General features: G+C 31.8%; 1 protein-coding gene and 1 long non-coding RNA gene across 3 annotated transcripts; both read right to left on the bottom strand.

Annotated features, from left to right (window-relative positions):
• Positions 1-520: 520 nt before the first annotated feature.
• LOC127726368 (uncharacterized) lies at positions 521-2,935 on the bottom strand. Of its 2 annotated transcripts, none has more exons than XM_052233733.1 (2): positions 2,858-2,935; positions 521-2,239 (listed from the first exon to the last, which is right to left on the bottom strand). In XM_052233733.1, exons 1-2 carry the CDS (start codon positions 2,860-2,862, stop codon positions 1,009-1,011), a joined length of 1,236 nt encoding a protein of 411 aa, XP_052089693.1. In that variant the 5' UTR covers positions 2,863-2,935; the 3' UTR covers positions 521-1,008. The 2 variants fall into 2 exon arrangements, with proteins under 2 accessions (XP_052089693.1, XP_052089703.1); XM_052233743.1 differs by having other exon boundaries at positions 521-2,235.
• Positions 2,936-13,914: 10,979 nt separating this feature from the next.
• On the bottom strand, positions 13,915-20,065 carry LOC127726512 (uncharacterized). Its single transcript, XR_007993553.1, has 2 exons — positions 19,668-20,065; positions 13,915-14,750 (listed from the first exon to the last, which is right to left on the bottom strand). It is a non-coding gene; the product is annotated as an uncharacterized LOC127726512 (long non-coding RNA).
• Positions 20,066-20,364: the final 299 nt, after the last annotated feature.

The raw sequence follows: 20,364 nt of genomic DNA, 5'->3' as shown, positions 1-20,364 counted from the left end.
ACATCTATATTTAGGCTTCCGACAAGTTAACAAAAGTTAAATATAACGTAAACTTTTATACATCTGTTACCGGTTGATTCTGCAATTGTTCCGAGAGTATATTCAATCATAGCTGTTAGACATGTTGTTTAACCAAGATTAAGGCAATTGTTGGCTATTATATAACCAAAACTAATTATTGTAACCTGAAAAATCAATTGTGCTTTAGTCTCCGATGTATATTTTTTTAAAACCAATCGCCGATAGCTGTGATCGTACAGTCGTTGTTTACGAAAGTTAGAACGATAATTATATATGATATGGAGTTCGAACCTTGTATCTGGAATGATTATATTTCTTTGTTTCTTCTCGTTGTATATGTTTTGTTGTTCTTAATGTTTGTATTGCTTTATTTTCATAGTTAAATTCTGTTGTATTGATGTTAGATACAGAAATGTCGAATGTTGAACATTATATTCCATGGGTTAGGGTACCAAAACCACCCCAATAAAATGCCATCAAAAATGAAAACAATAAAATTAAAAAAAAACTAGTAGTCATTATACATAGTGGTAAAAGCGAAAGACGTTCAGTGTCAATTAAACAGCAGCTACATAATTTGTGTGCATATGCATGGACAATAGTCCATTAAGTCATATAAAGTACTTTAAGAATATAAAGTATTAGTAATTATATATCAGCGATCGTAGTCGAGTGCACGGACCAAAGACTATTGTGATTATTGAAGAAAATGCTCGCAAGTTCGAACCACAAATGTGTTGTCCTTTTTTGGGAGGTAAACAGTTAATAAGTTAAAGTTAAACAGTTAATAATTTGAAGTTAAACAGTTAATAATTTGAAGTTAAACAGTTAGAATAAAAGTTAATGTCGGTTGACAATGGATTCTTGAAAAAAAATCTACTGTTAGAACAATAGACTGACGTCACCGAAATGTGTTAAGACAAAATAAGGCATACGTTTTCGAAAGCTTCCATCCGATAGTATTGTTATTTTCTATGGCAATGAATATCACTTTCTGTACAGTTGAAGTTTACACCATCGAGCAAAATGACTTGAATCATTTGAAAAATGATCATAACGCTTTTCGCCGAGCTTACTTCGAGCCCTTTCCACCACCTCCTCTGGATCGTAGACAGTATAATCAGTCTTGGAGAAGTCAGTTACTTTTACACTTCCATCGAACGGAATTCTTAATGTTTCCTCCCGAATTTTTCTATCTCTATGTAAACCACGAAATGCATAATGAGCTATTTTACACTGTAGTGACCTGTCATGTGATTCGATTTCAAGTACAACAGCAGAATGCCAACATCTGTAATAGGTGTATGTAATTATATCACCAATCGTTACGTCCCCTTTTGATTTGATCGGTTGTTTTGCGACACTTAATAATTTTCGATTTCTCTCGAAACACGGTGCACAAAGCATTCCTTTTTCACATTCGATTTTATTTCGAAGAACTTCGTCGCCGATACCTTGAAATCCTTGATTTGCAAAAAGTCGCTTTACCATTCGTATCTTTCGAATTTGTAAGCTAAGACTCTCTCCTGTAACGCACCATGTTGTAAAATGCTCGCAGTTATTATTCAGCAAGTTGTATTTGAAATTAGGATTTGATTTCGTTGTGACTGCTCTACTGACAATCTCTTTGGGCGAAAAATGTTCAATTGTATCCGAATATTTATACACCATGACTTTCATCTTTTTAAAATTTATTCGTTTCGTTTCTCTTAACAGTTTTGCTTTGTTACCAAAGGGTCGCATACAATTATATATTGCACCAGATGTCGTGTTTGATGCATGCACCAATTCTACGACTGCTTTATGATCTTTTTCATTTGAAGCTTTTACATCCACAACTATTGCATGGTGATCATATATTCGTCCATAGAATTTGATGTGATCCCCTATTTTTATTTCTTCTCTTGTGAAAATCTGAATCGGCTTTACACATTCAAGGCATGCCACAGGTTTCGCCTCTTGTTTTTTTCTACCAACAAGATCATCGTAGTTGTCTGTAATGTTTTCTATTTTGTTAGAATCGTCAATTTCGGGATATTCTGTAATTGCATCCTCTTCAGGTTTCTTCATAAAATTAGAAGGTTTTTCTGATACGTTACGTGATTGCATTGTTAAAACTTTGACCGTTCCTTCAGATGGAGATCGTTGTTGGTTACTGTGTCTGATTGCATAATCATTCCCAGTCCATTTTCTTTTGAACTTGTCCTTTTTACTCTTCCTGAAAAAGAAAAATGCAATAACCTCGATCTCTAATTACGTGATTAAATGGACTTTAGGAATAAAACCACTAATTCATAGTCCATTGCTTTCTTTCGTCAATTCTGCAGTTTCAAGCATTAACGGTTACCTTGTCTTAAATACAAATAAAATAGGTAGGCATTTCATGTCAAAACTATACCTTATCCTGACTTGTGCTGAAAATTCAACATACCTTCAAATGCATATTAGAGCGCAATTGTTCCCGGAAGTTTGGTAGTACAAAAACAGGTGCTTCTGTCCTGAACAACAAATGTGCCCTCCTATTGTAATTTCATATATTTTTTTATTATTCTAAAGAAACTTCCAACAAGGGTTCTACAGTGATCCCAAGTCCTTAAGATTTAATTTAATACTAAAATTACCCAAATACTTTACTTATTGACAAAGTTACAGCTATGCGTAGGAACTATTTTGTTTAAAATGTGTACTACTTTCTTGAATGTTCTTTCTGACCGCGTCCGAATTATTGGATCTATATCTTTTTGATAAGATGCTCGATGCTTTTTTATACAGCAGTTACAAAGCAGACAAACAAACCAACTAGAAAGGAAAACCAATACAGAAAATTGAATCTTACCACATTTTTTCAAACTGTAGCACACTTAAATAATCTTCGTGTCTACTGGTACATGTCTCAACTTGAATTACGTCAGTTACCCAGGTAAATTGTCATATATTTAAAATATTTTTAAATATGTGCTTAACAGGTGAAAAAAAGTGCAGTTATATATATTTTTGTTGATATTATACATTTATTGTTTTCCTAATGATCTGTAAATAACAGTTTGGTATAGGCCATAAGCTAGTAAAAAGTAGCATAGCAAAAATACCAAACTCAAAGGAAAATTCAAAACGGAAAGTTTTTTATCAAATGGCAAATTCAAAATCTCAAACACACCAAACGAATTGAAAACAACTGTCATATTCCTGACTTGGTACAGGCATTTCCTTATGTAGAAAACGGTGGATTAAACCAGGTTATGTAGCTAACTAAACCTCTCCCTAGTAAACCCCTAGTATTAAAGTCTGTCCAAAGTATCGTATTAGACGTTCAGTTGTCCTGGTCGCACTTAAATTTATACCTCTCTTGATATATATATGGTGTGAGTGTTCTGATGTTTTTTTTTTTGCACAATTTATCAATATCAGCATGATCATTATCATTAATCTATTTTGAGGTAAAACACAAACATGGTTCCCAAGTTCTTTTTACGGTATTGCTTTCTTTGAAAAGAAAAGATTTTAAATGTCTTAAAATAACATATGTTTTGAAATTACTAAAACATAATGATTATTAAAAGTGAATGCAGGGTATAAATTGACTTTCGCTTTTCATTGAGATTCAAATCTTAGCCTAAGCAGGTGAATTTTTTTCATGTTCGTATTTGTTCAATGTTTTAATTAATTAAATTTTACGTTTAAAAGACCAATACCTTTCATGAAGTTTTTTTGGTATGTGTGATATGGCATTTTAGAAAAATGCATTGAGTAAATACCACACACCAATGTTAAAAAGTATAAAGGCTAACATATTCAAGTCGATGATAATAAAATAGAGCATTCATCTTTCAAAGCATAACTTTCATTTGGAAATTGTTTTGACAGTATAAATAAAATTATGTGAAGACAATGTCTTTTCTCAATAGAAAATTGTATTTCGTAGTTTAGGTTTAATTTCCCAACCCTTTACATAATTATTCACATTCTAAACTTAAAGAATAGATTAAAATGATTAGTCAAACTTTTTTTACCAATGTAAGTGCAAGTATATTGTTAAAGGAAGGGACTTATACTTTGTAATAAAAAAAGAAAAAAAAAAAAAAACTCACACGGGAACAAGAATTTTTATAATAGACAACAACAATATTTCTGATCTTTTATTAACATATTTGATATGTCTGGTGGACGTGTTTTTAAACAAACAGCTGTGCTTACTGCAACTTTGTGATGAAGAACAGCAATACAAATGATGCTGTAAAAAAAGTTTCCTTGAGCTTGAGATGTACGCTCTTCTATTTCTACAGTAGTTATGGCCTATTGTGTCTTGAGATAACTTCTTACTAAATGTGTGATGCTTCTTCTTTCTTCCTTTTTGCCATTTTGTTTTTTATTATAGATCTTGTTATGCAGGCCTCCGAAATTGTATGCCTTTTTTTCTACATAATTTCCTGCCAACTTATCTTACATATATCTTAAAGTGTCCTTTGATTGTTTAACTGTCTTTATTGTTTCTGCATCGGTGACGTAGCGTCTATTTATGAAGGTGTGGATGGGTCCTTCATTTAATTAATCTTTACTTTTTAGGTCATTTTTCTCTATTCTTAATATTTTTTGCGCATTATTTTCTATTCATCACATTTTTCTCTACTTTTAAATGTTTTGCCCTTATTTTCTCTATTCTTTATTTTTTGGTAAATTTTTCGGTATATTTGATACATCATTATCTTTTCTGTAAATCCCATCTAGACCCACATTAATTCTATGAAACTAATCACTACCTATATATATATATATAGGAAAGATAAAGAGAGAAAGTCGAAATGTACAATTTAGCAGTTAGAAGTATAGGATGGTTTTCAACATTTTACTACTCTACTTTTAATACAATTATACATTTTTCTAAGCATATACCCTTATAACAATTATACATTCTTCTAAGCATTAAAAAGATTGAAAGGATAAGTCCATCTTTATCATATAAAAGAATCAGAAGATATTCATATATGCAAGTATCGTGTTTAAGGAAGGGGCTGAATTTTTTTTTTAAATCCCACACTCAAACAGGAAGTTCTTTGAAACTGAAATCATCAATTGCCAGATGCCCTATTCTTTATTGACAACTCGTTTTGATACATTTGCTGAATGTGTTATTCAACATTTGGCATTCCCATGGGATCCAACTGTGCGTCTTTTCTTACCAACTTGTTCTTTTATTCTTTTGAATAAGTCGCCATACAAATACTTTTTAAGAAGAACTAAACTAAACGAAAAGAGATTTTGTCATTGTAATCTTTTTATTTTTATGTAGATTTTTTTTCAGTGTCTGAGTAATAAAAATGTTACAATCAAGTGGAAGAAGATTGCAATAAGATTATATTTCTCTTTGAAAGTTTTTGTGATGGGAAACCGATCTCCTGATGGGGGTTGGGTATGTTTGGAGGATTTCTTGAGGACAAACTGTTCATTTTCTTCATCTGTTGCCATGCCAGAAGCTTTAGAGAAAACTTTCTAATAGTCGTATAACATATAACTTCGCATATTTTATTTCGCTATTCTACAAGCATAACAAAAAATATAATTAGACGGTCAAGCACGTGCAATCGTATAATGACGATTTTTCTACGTCTGTTTGATTTCATGTTAAAGATTAAAAGTATATGTATATTATCGTTTTATTTATATAAGAATATCATTTTGCGGGCTGGATCAGTCAAAAAAATTATTATTTCTGGCGTCTCCCTTGTTTCACTTTTCAATGTAGACATTCTTTATGACCACATGCTGAACACCTTCGTACCCCCATCTCCACTAGCGGTGCAAGCAATTTGTAGTTTCTTTTAGCTTATTTTAACGAAATTGAACCAAATTGTCTGCTAATAGCTAAATATTATTTCTATATTCTGTTTTTATGAATGGTTGAAACAAAAACAAAATTATATTTTATATATTTTATCTAATTCGTAACTAATATCCCTTCAAATGCATAAAATGGGATATACCAACATCTGTTTGAGGTCTGTATTATTGTTCATATAAGGATATTTTTTACAATGCTAAGAGAACATTAAATAGAAACTTTTTTTTCAAAACTGACAGTATTAATTTTTCTATGAAAAGGTCGATTAAGCATTGCCGCCACATTCTGGACTGAATCAGGTATTAATGAAATCTAATCTTTATTTATTAGATTCATTTATTGTATTACTTATCAAAACTCTGCAAGCCTAATTCTTTCAAATTGCTATCATTGATATACAGGTAAAAATTATACAAATAATGTCTTAAACTAATAACTTTTGTTGAATGCATTATTTTGAGTTGTACTTTCAGTCATTCAAAGTATATGTTTAAAAGTGAGAACTAAACCTAAGCTCTCTTTTTTTGTCTTTAATTGTCACATAAATAATATTGAAACATAATTAATACAAACTTCACACTTATGAGAAAACAACAAATGTTATGATATGAACCAATTCATATCATAACTTTACTGCAACATATTTTAGACTGAAATGGATATCTTAAATCTTTAAATGCACTACAGTTTTAATTGTGTTTTCAAATAAAAGTTACTTCCTTTAAAGTTCAAATGAACTTTTTCAATTTGATCTTATAAGCTCAATGTTATATATGAGTGTTTTTTTTTAACCGACAACTTTTTAACATGCAAATAAAACAATAACAAGGAACTATTTGTAGGTAAAAAAGGAAAAACTTTCTTTATGTTGTTCTTGTCATTGTTTGCAACAGGAATATATTAAGACAAATACAATAATGTTTTAAAATTTGTAAAAATAAAAGTCGTGTGTACCTTTTCACATGAAAACAACGAAAATGCCATCGATTTTCAGTGTCTTTATCGAATTTTTCTTTAATGACTAATATGAAGATAATTGATCTAAAATCCCCATAGCTAAAATGAAAATGCATTAATAAAGGCAACAGTAGTATACAGCTGCTCAATAGTCACAAATCGACCAAGCGAAAACAAATCCGGGTCACAAACCAAAACCGAGGGAAAAACATCAACTACAAGAGGAAAACAACGGAACAACAGAAACACCGAACTGCCACAAAAACAAACGCCAACACACACAGAAACGTACCATTTGACATCAGCTGCCACACTCCCGACCTGGCACAGGACATCCCAAGAAAAAAATGGTGGGCCGAACCTTGCCCCATGGTTAGCCAAACCTCCCGCCCATATGTCAATGTCTAAAACACCGCTAAAATGACAACAGTACGCGACAGGAACACAGCACAAACAAACGCAAGAAGGCCCAGGACAGAGAAACACACAAACAAATAATATAACAGTACATTACAACATGCAAACCACAGAACAACAACGGACAACTCCCATTTATATACGACAGTATCCCAGTAAACCACAATACAACCATGAACTGTGCGTCACACGAATGTATCAACGCCACAAAAAGTGATGTCACAGGTAAATTTCTAAAAATAGAATAAAAAATTGGAATTAAATTTGTAATGGTGTTAATCTATGTAAACCCTGCCCTAATTTCAATGCTTATAATATGAAAGATTTTTTACAAATATTTAGCAAAAACATGTAAGGGACTTATCATTTTTTATCTGGGAGGGAAGGGGCTGGTCAAAATGCAGGGGGGATCAAGTTTTTTTCTGTATGTGGAAAAGGGGGGTTCAAATTTTTTATAAATTCAAAGTGGGGGGATCAATATTTTTTGCACATGGAAATTAGGAGTTCATATGCTTCAAGAGACAAAATGTCAAGAAGAACATTATAAAAACAGTCAAATCGAAAATATATCTTTAACACCATTCATATACAATTAAGTAAGACATCACAAGACTTTGGTGATGTAGGAAGCTGCCATTTTGTGTCATTTTGTCCCATATAATATGCATAGGTGCTTCATAATCCGAATTATTCAGTCGTTATATTTCACTCACTTCGATCACTAAATTGACAAGCATTACTGCCAAGTTTTGTTATAATCAGCTTAATAGTTTGAGAGAAATTAAGTATAAATTAAAACGAAATCTGCATGCAGCGATTTGTGCAAAAATTTTGTCCAAAAATACAAATCACGCCGCATCATAAAAGAATATAGTGTAGAGCAATATCTTCTCCAATAAATGATTAAAAATTGCATACAAACAGTTGAATATTGATACAAAAGATGATTCTGAGATGATGAACAACCCTTATGTATCTTTTTGTTTTCATTACAAGATCCCTTTGACTCCATCTATACCTCACGCTCCCTCAAAATTTGTACTTTTTAGGCTAATAAATCTAAATTTTGAGGTTACTATCACACATTTATGAATGAAATGTGACAATAAATGAGTAATTGAATTGTTCAAGCTGAAATGAACTATCCATATAAAAGTTTAGCGACTCAATTGAGGTTTCAATAAGGCCTTAAGTTTAAGCAGCGTTCAAGAGAGGGAAATATAATAGACCCCTCTTAGTAAATAATGTGTTGTTACTGTTTCGAAAAGTTAACTTTTTAATGTAAATTTTCACAGAGTTACTTAGGATCAAGTTTTCTTTAATAGCCCAATATAGGAAATTAGAAAAAAAGTCAGAATAAGCTACTCAAAGCACACTTCTAATATTCATGGAAGAGCCCTATTACAAAGGCAATTTTCCCTCAAATATGTTTTTGGACTCAATCCACTGAGAATATTTCATTTTCAATATGTTCGTGAAATAAAATGATAAGTGTTTTGCATGTTAAATTTTGGCATGTTTAATAGAGGGGGGATCACATTTTTTAAATGTTTTCACAGGGGGAAATATTATGGGGTGGATCAAGAAATTTTGTATTTTTGATTTCAAAATGACCAGCCCCCCCCCCCCCCCCCCCACCCCCCTCCCGGAGTAAAAAATGATAAGTCCCTAATTGTGAAATTGCTATGTATGGAAAGATGTGGTGCGTCATTTGTGTTGTTAAGTTTATTATTAGGTTATTTGTTTTTACAATTACTATTTAAAAGAATGTCTTAGGACTTCCAATCACTAGCGTCTTTCAGAGAACGATATTTCAATTCATTGAAAAGTTTACGGGCGGTATTTTTCTCTAATGTTTTCCAACGGGTTGTGTAGTCTTTTTTTATTCTATTTCCTTTAGCTAATATCCGTTCCAGATGTTTCCTGAAACATTTATTTTTTTAACTAGATTTAGTTTGAGATTTGATTTGGCATAGTTTTGAACTAAAGAGGTGCGTATTATCATGTCTACGTCTTATATCTTTAAAATTATGTGTCATAAATTGACATTTGTATTTAAATCATTTTAATGGATAAAAAAATTCACACAAAATCATGTACAACGATTGTAAAGCAAATATTTCAATATACTACTTACAGATTTTTAAATGACAATGTTTAGTATCGAAGTTTTTTGTGTGTCTTTTAATTTTTCATTTATATGTCGAGTATTGAAACTTCCGCCAATGCTTCAGAATGACTTTTTATTGACAATCAGATTTGCAACCAATTACAAAAACTAAGACATTTTGTTAAGACGTATATAAGCATACGTTTTCTAAAGATTCCATATAACAGTATTGGTTTTTATATCGATAAGTTTCAATTTCTGTACTATTTAAGAGTACACCAATGAGCATAATGATTCGAATCATTTGAAAAATGTACATATCACTTTTCGCCAGGCCTACTATTAGCTCTTTCCACAACACCCTCTGGAGCGTAAACAGTATAATCATACTTGGAGAAATCAGTATCTTTTACACTTCCAACGAACACGATTCTTGATGATTCCTCCCGAATTTTTCTATCTCTATGTAAACCATGCAATGCATTATGAGCTATTTTACACTACAGTGACCTGTCATGTAATTCAATTTCTAGTAGGACAGCAGAATGCAAACATCTGTAATATTTGTATTTTATAATATCACCGATCTCCACGTTTCCATTTGATTTGATAGGTTGTTTTGCAACGTTTAATAAATTTTTATTTCTTTCGAAACACGGTGCACAGAGCATTCAATTTTCATATTCAATTTTATTTCGAAGAACTTCGTCGCCGTAACCTTGAAATACTCGATTTCCAAAAGTCGCATTACCATTCTTATCTTTCGAACTTGCAAGCTAAGACTCCCTCCTTAACTCAACATGTTGTAAAATGCTCGCGGTTATCATTTACCAATTTGTATTGGAAATCAGGGTGACTGCTCTATTGACGATCTCTTCGGGGAAAGAAAGTTTGATTTTGTCCAAATATTTATGAACAATCATTTTAATATTATTTAAATTTATTTGTTTCGTTTCGTTTAATAGTTTTGTTACCAAATAGCCGCATGGAACCATATATATTGCACCAGCTGTCGTGTTTAGTGCATATACAAATTTTACGACTATTTTATGATCTTTCTGCTATGAAGGTTTTACATCTACTATGATTGCATGGTAATCATATGTTCGCCCATGGAGTGTGAAATGATCTCCTCTATTTATTTCTTCTCTTTTTAAAACCCGTATGGGTTTTACACATACAATGCATGCAACAGGTTTTGTCTTTAGTTTTTTTTTTTCTAACATCAAGATCATCATGATTTTCCTTAATGTTTTCTATTTCTTTAGATTCGTCAATTTCTGGATCGTCTGTAATTTAATCATCAGCAGCTATCTTCATATAACCAGGTTTTTCGGTTGCTGGGTTAAATGTTTCACTATTTGTTCATACGGAGGTCTTTGTAGGTAAGTCTGACTGAGAGCGTTATCATATCCAGTCCATTTCGTATTGCATTTGAACTTTTTCCTCTTCCTGAAAAAGAAAAATGTGATATCCACAATTAATAAGAAGCTATTACGAACCACACAAATAAGAGATAAAAAATGTACTTTATGCTAACATACTCGATGCTTTTTTATTTATTAAAGTCATGCTGTAATTCAATTTTCTCCTAGATTCTTTCTACATTTGTCGCAAAGCAGGTAAAAATAAAAATAGAAAACGATACAAATTAAGAAAGAGTCTCATCCCATTTTGACCATTCAAGTAATATTCTTGTCTTCTCATGCATGTCTCATATGATGTAATTTGACATGATATGTTGAATATAGAGTAGCATTTCTCATCTTTTCCGGTTTCCTTTTTTTCTGAGAATGTATGATGAAATCTTAGCTCTTGCCACAAAATACCTAATTTTGGTTTTGAAATTTGTTATTTTTTGATACAATCTTTCAAGCAGAGTTTTCCGAATTCCTACTTTCGGACATTTTATAATTAAGTCTTCCTCGACATACTAATATCTGGTTTTGAAATTTTGTCAGTTTCCTTATACAATCATGTTTGATATGTTTCAAAAAGAGTTATAGTGTATTAAAATTATGCTTCAATAATAAGATAAATATTAAAATTTCCAAACTCCAAAGTAAATTAAAAAAAGAGGAAGCCCATACAAACTGACAATGCAAACGCTATCAACCAACGGAACGAGTGAAAAACAACTGTCAAATTCCAGACTTGTTACAGGCAGTTTACGAATAAAATAGTGGGTTAAACCCTGGCTAGCTTAACCTCTGACTTGTATGACAGTTGTTGTTCAGGTTAAGAAATGTTCTTTTACATTTAGAAATTTTACCATTTTACATGTTTTATCTATTTAATTTGGGGATGATTTTATTATAAATTAAATTATTGGTGGATTCTTTACGTCAAGTTTGAAATATCAAATGTTCACGGTAGTCAGGACGATAAATTCTGAAATTAATCCAATACATTGTATTACTTAATCTTTATTTTTTTTAAAGTCTAAAAGTTCGGACCAATCAGGTTGCTTTACCTGGATTTTATATGCTAAAATATACATACAACATGTTTAATCCCGCCACATTCTTTATGTGCCTGTCCCATGTCAGGAGCCTGTAGTTCAGTGGTTGTCGTTGTTTCATGTCTGTCATACTTGTTTTTCGTAAACTGTTTTGTTATAAATTAGGCAGTTAGTTTTCTCAATTGAATTGTTTCATATTTTTTATGTCGGGGCCTTTTATAGCCGACCATACAGTATGGGTTTTTCTTATTGTTGAAGGCCGTAATTGCTTACATCCACTTCGTTTGAACTTTAGTGGATAGTTGTCTCAACGGCAATCATACAACATCTCCTTTTTTTTATATAGAATCAATTTGATTGAAATACAGATCAAGCGTAGAAGCTTCGCTTACAACGTTAACCACCTGACAACGCTTCTTTCTACTTTCTGTTTTAAAGACAATTCGGGGTCCTCTTGGTTTTGTCGTTATGAAATACACCATCAAAATTTGGAGGCAGAAATTTATTGGCTGATGCTAAATTACAAGAACAGACAGTAGAACGGAGTGTATGCAGGATCCGTGTAAGCAGCGGCTGCATATGGAGTATGTGTCTCACAGTTGATATGGTATTCATGAGTTTGCGTTTCCTATCATAATTTCCTGCTTTCAAAGAATATTTTGATTCATCGATTCCAATTGTTAAAGTTGAAGTCATTCCTTCGAAAGTCTTACGAACGCCATCATAAGTAGGTTGACCGTTATGGACCATCCGTTTCACAGATTACAATGGATTTATTCCGATTGTCGTAAGGACAATTCCGTCTTCTGTTCCTCAGTTGTGACAATACTGAATTAGTCTTATCATCTAATTTTTATTTACCATTACCAACATAACGGGTGACTGGTGCCACTAATTGTGTGTGATCTGCTCACCCTTCCGGAACAGCTGATATACCCAAATTTTTAATGGGTTTCGTTTTTCAGATTGTTGTATGTGTTTTGTGGGCTTGTTTGTTTTTTCGTTGTCTTTCGTTTTTTACCATGACCTTGTGAGTTTCTCAACGACTTATGATTTTCAATTTCCACTTTATATATTCCGCCCTTTTTTAAAAATATGTTTCGGAAGATATCATCTGAAAACTTAAATAAATTTGCTATATCAGTTTCTTAAGAAAAAAAATTATAATATGTTTTTAAATGTTAATACAAACATCCCTTTAATTTAACTATTATAAACATTTTTTAGATTCAAATTCAACAGTATATCATAAACAAAAATTATAGCTACATTTAATAAAACTTTCGCCTGCAGGAAATCAACATGACTTAAAAAAATAACAATTAACATGACTGATTTTCATATTAGAAACTGAGCCATTTTATAATTTTCTAAAAACATGAAGTCACGGTATATTTTAACGATAGAATGTTTCTGCTCCCAACTTTTATTATTTCGAATGATCAAAATCCATAGCTTTGTTTGCTGAACAAATTCATCTGTTGAGAGAGCATTGACTTGTTTTTATTCTGTTTGACATCTTACATTATTCAAGTTAATATACTACAAATGGCGTCCTATAAACTGACCCAATAACCAACTTCAATTGTAGACACTACAAACTCTGTCAATGTGCTCCCTACTTTAGCTGTCGAGACACTGATGTTTTTATTATAATTTAAATCGAACGCTAAAAGTCTCTCCATTTTTGTTGCTGGATTCCAGTCCCACCAATATAAACCACAAATCTCCTTATATGAAACATACTAGGTTGTTGCAAGTTTTGTAGTTAATGTAATATTTCTTGGGCAGTGCGAGGGAGCAATTATCTCCATGGAAGTGATGTGCGAATGCTTAATCAATCGCATACCAAATATCATTTCACTTCATCAAGGTCAAGCTTTGAATATTTGTTTTCGTTTTTTTTTCATTCTTATATTTATGTATTAAATGATGAAATCTTATTATATTTCAAATTTGAGATAAATCTTTTGAGACATAAAAATTTATTAGCATTTTCATTTGGTCCTGTCAGTGTCCTGTCATCATCCTGTCATCGATCCAGCCATAAGTGGAACCCAACATTTGCGGAGGTAAGCAAAGAAAGACAACTCCTGCGTAATGAAGATAACGCAACGATAAAAAAATATTCATTTATCTCCAAATTGACTTATAACTTTTTATAAAAAAAACAATACTCCACATTTTGTAAGAATAGTTTGAGACCTACCTTAAAGCCATCTAACTACAATTAATATAGAATTGTATACTGGTCCTTGACGTCTTCAAAAATCTTCAAAAATCCGACGCCGTAAAAAGTTAATTTCATGAAAATTTTGTCAAATATTAAACACTAACCAATTGAAGTATTACAGTATTTTTGATAACCACTTTCCTTATCAATGGATAACTATTAATTTTCTCACGTTAAGAAGATAGATGAAATATATTGACAAAAAGTGACGGTTACTGGTCCTCGACCAGTAGGGTTACGTATTGTGTGAAGTACATAACTGTTTTTGTTATTAAACTTATAGTTCAGTAATTTAAAAATGGATCAACCAAATACAATTGAAGAACAGTGTAAAAAGAAATAAAATGCATACAACTATTGTTATATCCGTAAATTGTTCCGGGCAGGTTGTATTTGTAATAATATATAATAAAACTCTGATCGTTTCTAAAACTGTCATTGAAATGACATTCCAGTCCTTTTCACAAAGTGTTTATAAACTTTCTGACGATTGAACAAAGTACTGAATTGACTTTGATAATTGCTGTGTCTTGTTGTTATTCTTCATTTGCTTGTCTTTGACGTTATTCAGCAGCTTTTAAGCAAATGTTCCTTATTGGGCTTGCCTCATACCAGTTTTAACTGCATTCAGATATTTTCTGCTATGGTCATCAAAAGTGGTATATATTAACATACACGTTGTTTTTGTCTGCATATTTTTCGAAGCATAATTCACCTACAAAGCAAAAATTGCCTGGAATGTCAAATCTATTCAGTAATATAACAATACGATGTGTGTATCGAAAGAACAACAGCCGTTACATGCAATATTTAAATTTAGAATAAATCATTGCAATTCCTGACTTACGATAGTCCATTATACAACATGAAAGAATTAAATTTCAAAAGATTAACATTTCAACTGTTGTAAAGGAGGATGTCTGATAAAAACCCATGAAATTAAAATATAGTCAAATGTTAATCCTTTTGACATTATGGTAATTTCATTGATAAATAGATCTAAAATATAAACCATATGAATGAAAAGAAAAGTAGTGACATCTTCAGATATTCATGTTTTCTTCATCTATAGTGTTATCTGTCCATACAGATATGCCAAACTCTAAATCTCACTTGAATATTCATTTCTCGCGTATCAGCATCATTGTGGCAAGTTATTGGTGGCATAAGCATGTTGCTGGTGTCGAAATATTAGTGCGTAGTCCGAGATAGCTCTGACAGCCTTTTTGGACTTTTTGATTTGTTTTACAGATGGGTAGAATGAAAAGTACATATGTGTGAAAAAGGATGATTTATCTGCTTGACAACGGATTAATTACGATATATCTGAAGGATGTCCGCTACTCTGTTTCAAAATAACAAGCTTTTTAAACGACTGTTATAAATTGAAAGTATCTGAATAAAGAAACTAAAAAAGCAGAAAAAAATGGAAAGGTCCGTGTGCTTGTTTTCCAGATATAAGCCATTAACAATTTTGTGGAAAATGATTTTCTCTAGATTTTTCATACATTTAACATTGGCGCCTATTTTCTTTCAAAAACTATGAAAAAATAATAAGAATTTTATAAGATTTTCAAATAAGGCTTTTTAAACTATATGTAATAAAATAATGAAAAGAAAAGTAGGGGTAAGCGGTCAAAATATTTATTATTTACATGGATTAAACCAGAGGACTCTGAATATCTGACAAAAATTCAAAAACAAGAGGAGCGAATACCCTAAATGTCTGACCAACTTAAACCTTTAAAAATGGATATTTGATTAGATGAATGTTTTTTTTTTCATAAAATACTTACTATGATTTGTCGAAACAGCACATGACACTTTCATGAAGTATTAAAATTGTTACTTCAGTTTGGTTTTTTTAGCATTTACGTGGCTTTGGTTATGCGTATATGGTTGTGTTGTCGTTTGTCGTTTGAAATTTTAGAAGAATATAGTTTGACATAAGAACATGTTAAAGATACAGAGATTAAACTTTGGTTTGTTTTCAGATGACGCTTTTTATAATTTAAGTGAGGTAACATAAATCTATTCCGTCATCAATTGTTAAAATGGACGGGTATGTATATGGGTCTCTGGATTCGTATTCTTATAATGAATAAGTACTGTACTGTAGCCGTATAAACCCTTGGTTGGCATTTAAATAAGATTAACATTGACATTTTATTCAATGCAGTAATAGTTAATTTTGCACAACATTATCTATTCTAGAACTTATGATTCGATTTGTATATTTCGTATGTTCGAACGATAAAAAAATATCTTCAGTCCGATGCTCTTAAAAAACCACTTTCTATGAAACCTACTGAACTAAAAGCTCCAAGTAGTCTATATCCCATAGCTGGTAGTAAGGGAAATATGTCATATAAGGAGTCGATGACTGCTTTTAGTATTTTTTGCCGTGTTTGTATATCTTGAAACGCTGATTATCGTTGTTGCTGTATATATTTCTGTCTCTCGATAATAGTTTTCAAGGTAGAGACAAAAACCGCATCAACTGTGTTAAACGTCATCATCTAAAGTGAATAACTGAACAAATAGCTGATACATGGTTTCAGTTATTGAGCATAAAAATGTATACCACAAATACCAAATTCCAAGGTAAATTCAAAAAAGGGAAGTCAATAAAAACTGACAAATTCAAGAATTATAAATTCCACAGTTACAAGTTACTAGTTGAAAATTTACGAAGTAAGCATTTTGAAATTACACAGATGACAATTTACGAATTTAGAATTTTTACCCGTTGGCTTTCAATATGGATTAGGGTCGTAATTTATATACAAAGTGTTTAACTTTGCTGCATGTGATTCGAATTTATTGTTAGTTTTTTCTTTAACCTGTCTTACCTAGCTATGTATATAAAGAAGTGCTGGTGTGACTGTTTCTCTGGAAAATGCAGCCAGTAGAAAAATAAATTGGAATTGATATCCATACATAAGGATTTTTGTTTGCATGGCAACATTTTAAAGTTATTTTCCACAAAACTTCTATAACCTGTTATTATCTTCGTTTGTTATATTTTGAGTAAATAGGAAAAAATTAGATGAAAACTTTTTTACTGTTATCTTTGTCTATTATTAGTAATCAATGAACGTTTTCTTGCGAACTTCAAGATCAAATCACTAGCCTTCTTGAGGAAATCCTTGGTACAAAAAACATTGTTACATCTGGAAGGGCATTAAATTTTCTCCAAAGTTTTCTAACGATTAGTGTCGTATATTGTGTTCTTATCACTAAAACTTATATTCTTCTCCACATTTTACTACATCACTCAGTTGCCTATGATTTCAAATTTGATTAAGTCAAGTCTAGATTTGATATGGATATAGTTTTGAAGTAAAGTAGAGCGTGATTTTAATTCTATGTTGAAATATTTAAAGTTATAAATTGAACATTTGTACTTAAATCATTCCAATGAATTAAAAATCCGCACACACTCAGGTACAAATAATTGTTAAGCAATGCTTCTTATTCACTATTGACAGATGTAAAGGATAAGTTATCCCATAGTATCAAAAATATTGTCTGTCCCTTGGTTTTAAACTGATAAGTTGGGTATTGATATTTCACCGCCTTCATTTCTTGTTGGATTTTCATGAAATTTATATCAAAGATTTATATTAGCAAAGTCTTGGAAGAGTGCAGACCAACTTTTTTACAGTAGTTATGGAAATAAAAATTATATAGAACAAAAGTGCACATACAGAAATGTCTTGCCTGCTTGTTTCTGCTTGCCAGACAGACATGTCCAGAGTCCAATCTTTCCATACACTAATTCTAGTTGACCTATTACTATAGTATCTGATAACTGGAAAAAAACATGAAAACTTAAACATTGACCAATAACCCCAGAAAATGGTCAAGGTCAGATAATCCCTGCCAGAAAGACATGTTTACCTTACAATCATTCCATAAACCAAATATGGATGGCCTATTGCTTAAAAAATGTAGTATCTGATAAACTGATAAAACCATGAAAATGAAATCACGGTCATATGAAATCTACCAGACAGACATGTGCACCTTGCAATCATTCCATACACCAAGTATAGTGGCCCTTTTCTTTTTGAATCTAAGAAAAAGACCAAACCATAAAAACTAAACAATGCTCAATAAACCATGAAATAAAGGTAAGGTCGTATAAAACCTGCTAGTCGGACATGAACACCTTTCAAGTCAGGAATATGATAGTTGTTATCCATTCGTTTGATGTGATTTTGCCATTTGATTAGGGATTTCGGTTTTGAATTTTCCTCGGAGTTCGGTATTTTTGTGAATTTACTTTTTACAATAACTCAATACACCAAATATAGTTTACCTACTTCTTAAAGTATGTGAGATACAGACTTGACAACAAACGCTCAACCTTAATTACTGATCCAGGAAATGAGGTCGAGGTCAGGTGAACCCGGTTTGATAGACATATTGACCTTGAAAGGATCCCATATGCCAAATATATTTATATTATTACTCGTAATGAGAGAAATTTCACATGACCAAACAAACATACATTTTTGTCAAGAAGTACCTGTACCATGAAAATAAGGCCCAAGGACAATTGTCATATGACAGACGGAAACTTATTAACATACGGTATCTACATACAAAGTATGAAGCATCCATGTCTTCTACCTTTTAAACTATAAAGCTTAATACAAATAGTTTACGCTGCTGTCATCGGATTGTAATCCTTATGTCTGGCATTCTGCGACTTTTGTCGCAGATCAGACACTAAAAAATTATGCGACAATCGCGACATTATGCCTACGTTTCTTAAAGGATGTTTATAAAAAAAAAAATATTTTTGCGTTATTGTCCTTAAAAATGAAATAAAATGTGCAAATTGGAATGCTGTTCTTTTATAGATTTTTTTTATTGTTTGAGGAATAACTACATTGCTGCTATCTGTGCTACTGTATCGAAATTGAAAAAAAAATTACGTACGGCCCCGTGTGCCAGGAGAGCCACACAAGTGGATGAAATGCCCATCAAAAATATTTAAACCACTAATGCATTGCAATGAGATTTTGTTGAGTTGCTGACCACTTACTGCAATATATAACCGTTAACTGCTTAACATATACGTGCACATAAGTTTAAAGGTTTGCGCCCAATACATTTCTTCTTAAGTTATGTATACCGTCATGCAATTTCCATCCATTTAAGATAAATAACTTAAACTGTCAACTACTATCTTCCATGTGACTTTTGAAGCTCTGATGCATACGTTTACCTTTGGCTATTGTGATTCACGTTGTGTGTTATCTGCCCAATTTTACAAGTTCTATTCAAAAGATTTAAATTTGTAAAGATAAATTTGAAAGTTGTGCGAAATCTGTTGGATATTTACTGATTTCATGACTTTTAAATTTAACTGTTTGTTGTTATGTTGTGTTGTTAAACCACTGTCTCCAATAATGGAAGAGTTTTGATAGTTCACAAACATGTTTGTTATGAACGTTTAATTATACTTTCATAGTTTTGTTTAGCCGCAAATATTGTTCCCGGCAAAATTGACAGTTTCCTTTTTGCGATACGAAATTCCGCCAACATGTGGCATTCGAATAACATCTTTTGTTTTCCAGTTTGTTATTAATACTACATTTCCGTAGTAACTGCATTTTACCTGCTTTATATTCCCAAATCGGTGCAAAGTCGGATGAAATTGTCCATTCCTTCAATATAATCCAATGTTTACGTTCTCGCTAGTTTTAATACACACAGTTAACCTTGACCGGTAGCGACCTATTTTCTTACACGCAAGGATAAGGCGTGCTAAGTATTATAAAAAGGGGATTTTCCGAATAGCAAAACGAATTTGAACTGATCTTTACAGAAACTTAATAGGTAAATACTTCACGCACGAAAATCACAGAAAACCGTTAAACATATTGTACTTTCATTCTTTGTAGTAATTTAAAGTTATAATAATAATTTTTATTTCTTGAAATAGTAGTTTAGTTGTTATTTTATTTAGAAAACCTGGCTAAGGTATTTCGAAAAGCTATTGAATAGAATAAATATCTAGAGTCTAAAGGTATTGAAAGAAAGATTGAGAACAATCTTTACACTGGTGGCAGCATATTGTTGGTAAGGATGGAGTTAAACCTAATCCTAAGATTATAGAAAGAGTACAATCCTGGAAAACACCTAGCAACACCAAAGAAACCCAATAGTTCCTAGGACTCTGTAATTATTATAGGCAATTCATTAAAGGATTCAGTAATATTGCAGCCCCATTGAGTCATCTGACTAGAAAAGATACCATATTTGAATGGACAGATGCAGTACAAAACAGTTTTGACCTTCTAAAGACAGCACTA

This window comes from Mytilus californianus, unplaced genomic scaffold (assembly GCF_021869535.1).
Source record: "Mytilus californianus isolate M0D057914Y unplaced genomic scaffold, xbMytCali1.0.p SCAF_1, whole genome shotgun sequence".
Classification (NCBI taxonomy): Eukaryota; Metazoa; Mollusca; class Bivalvia; order Mytilida; family Mytilidae; genus Mytilus; species Mytilus californianus.
The sequence above is the reverse complement of the archived record's forward strand: the minus strand, read 5'-3'. Positions and strand labels throughout refer to the sequence as shown.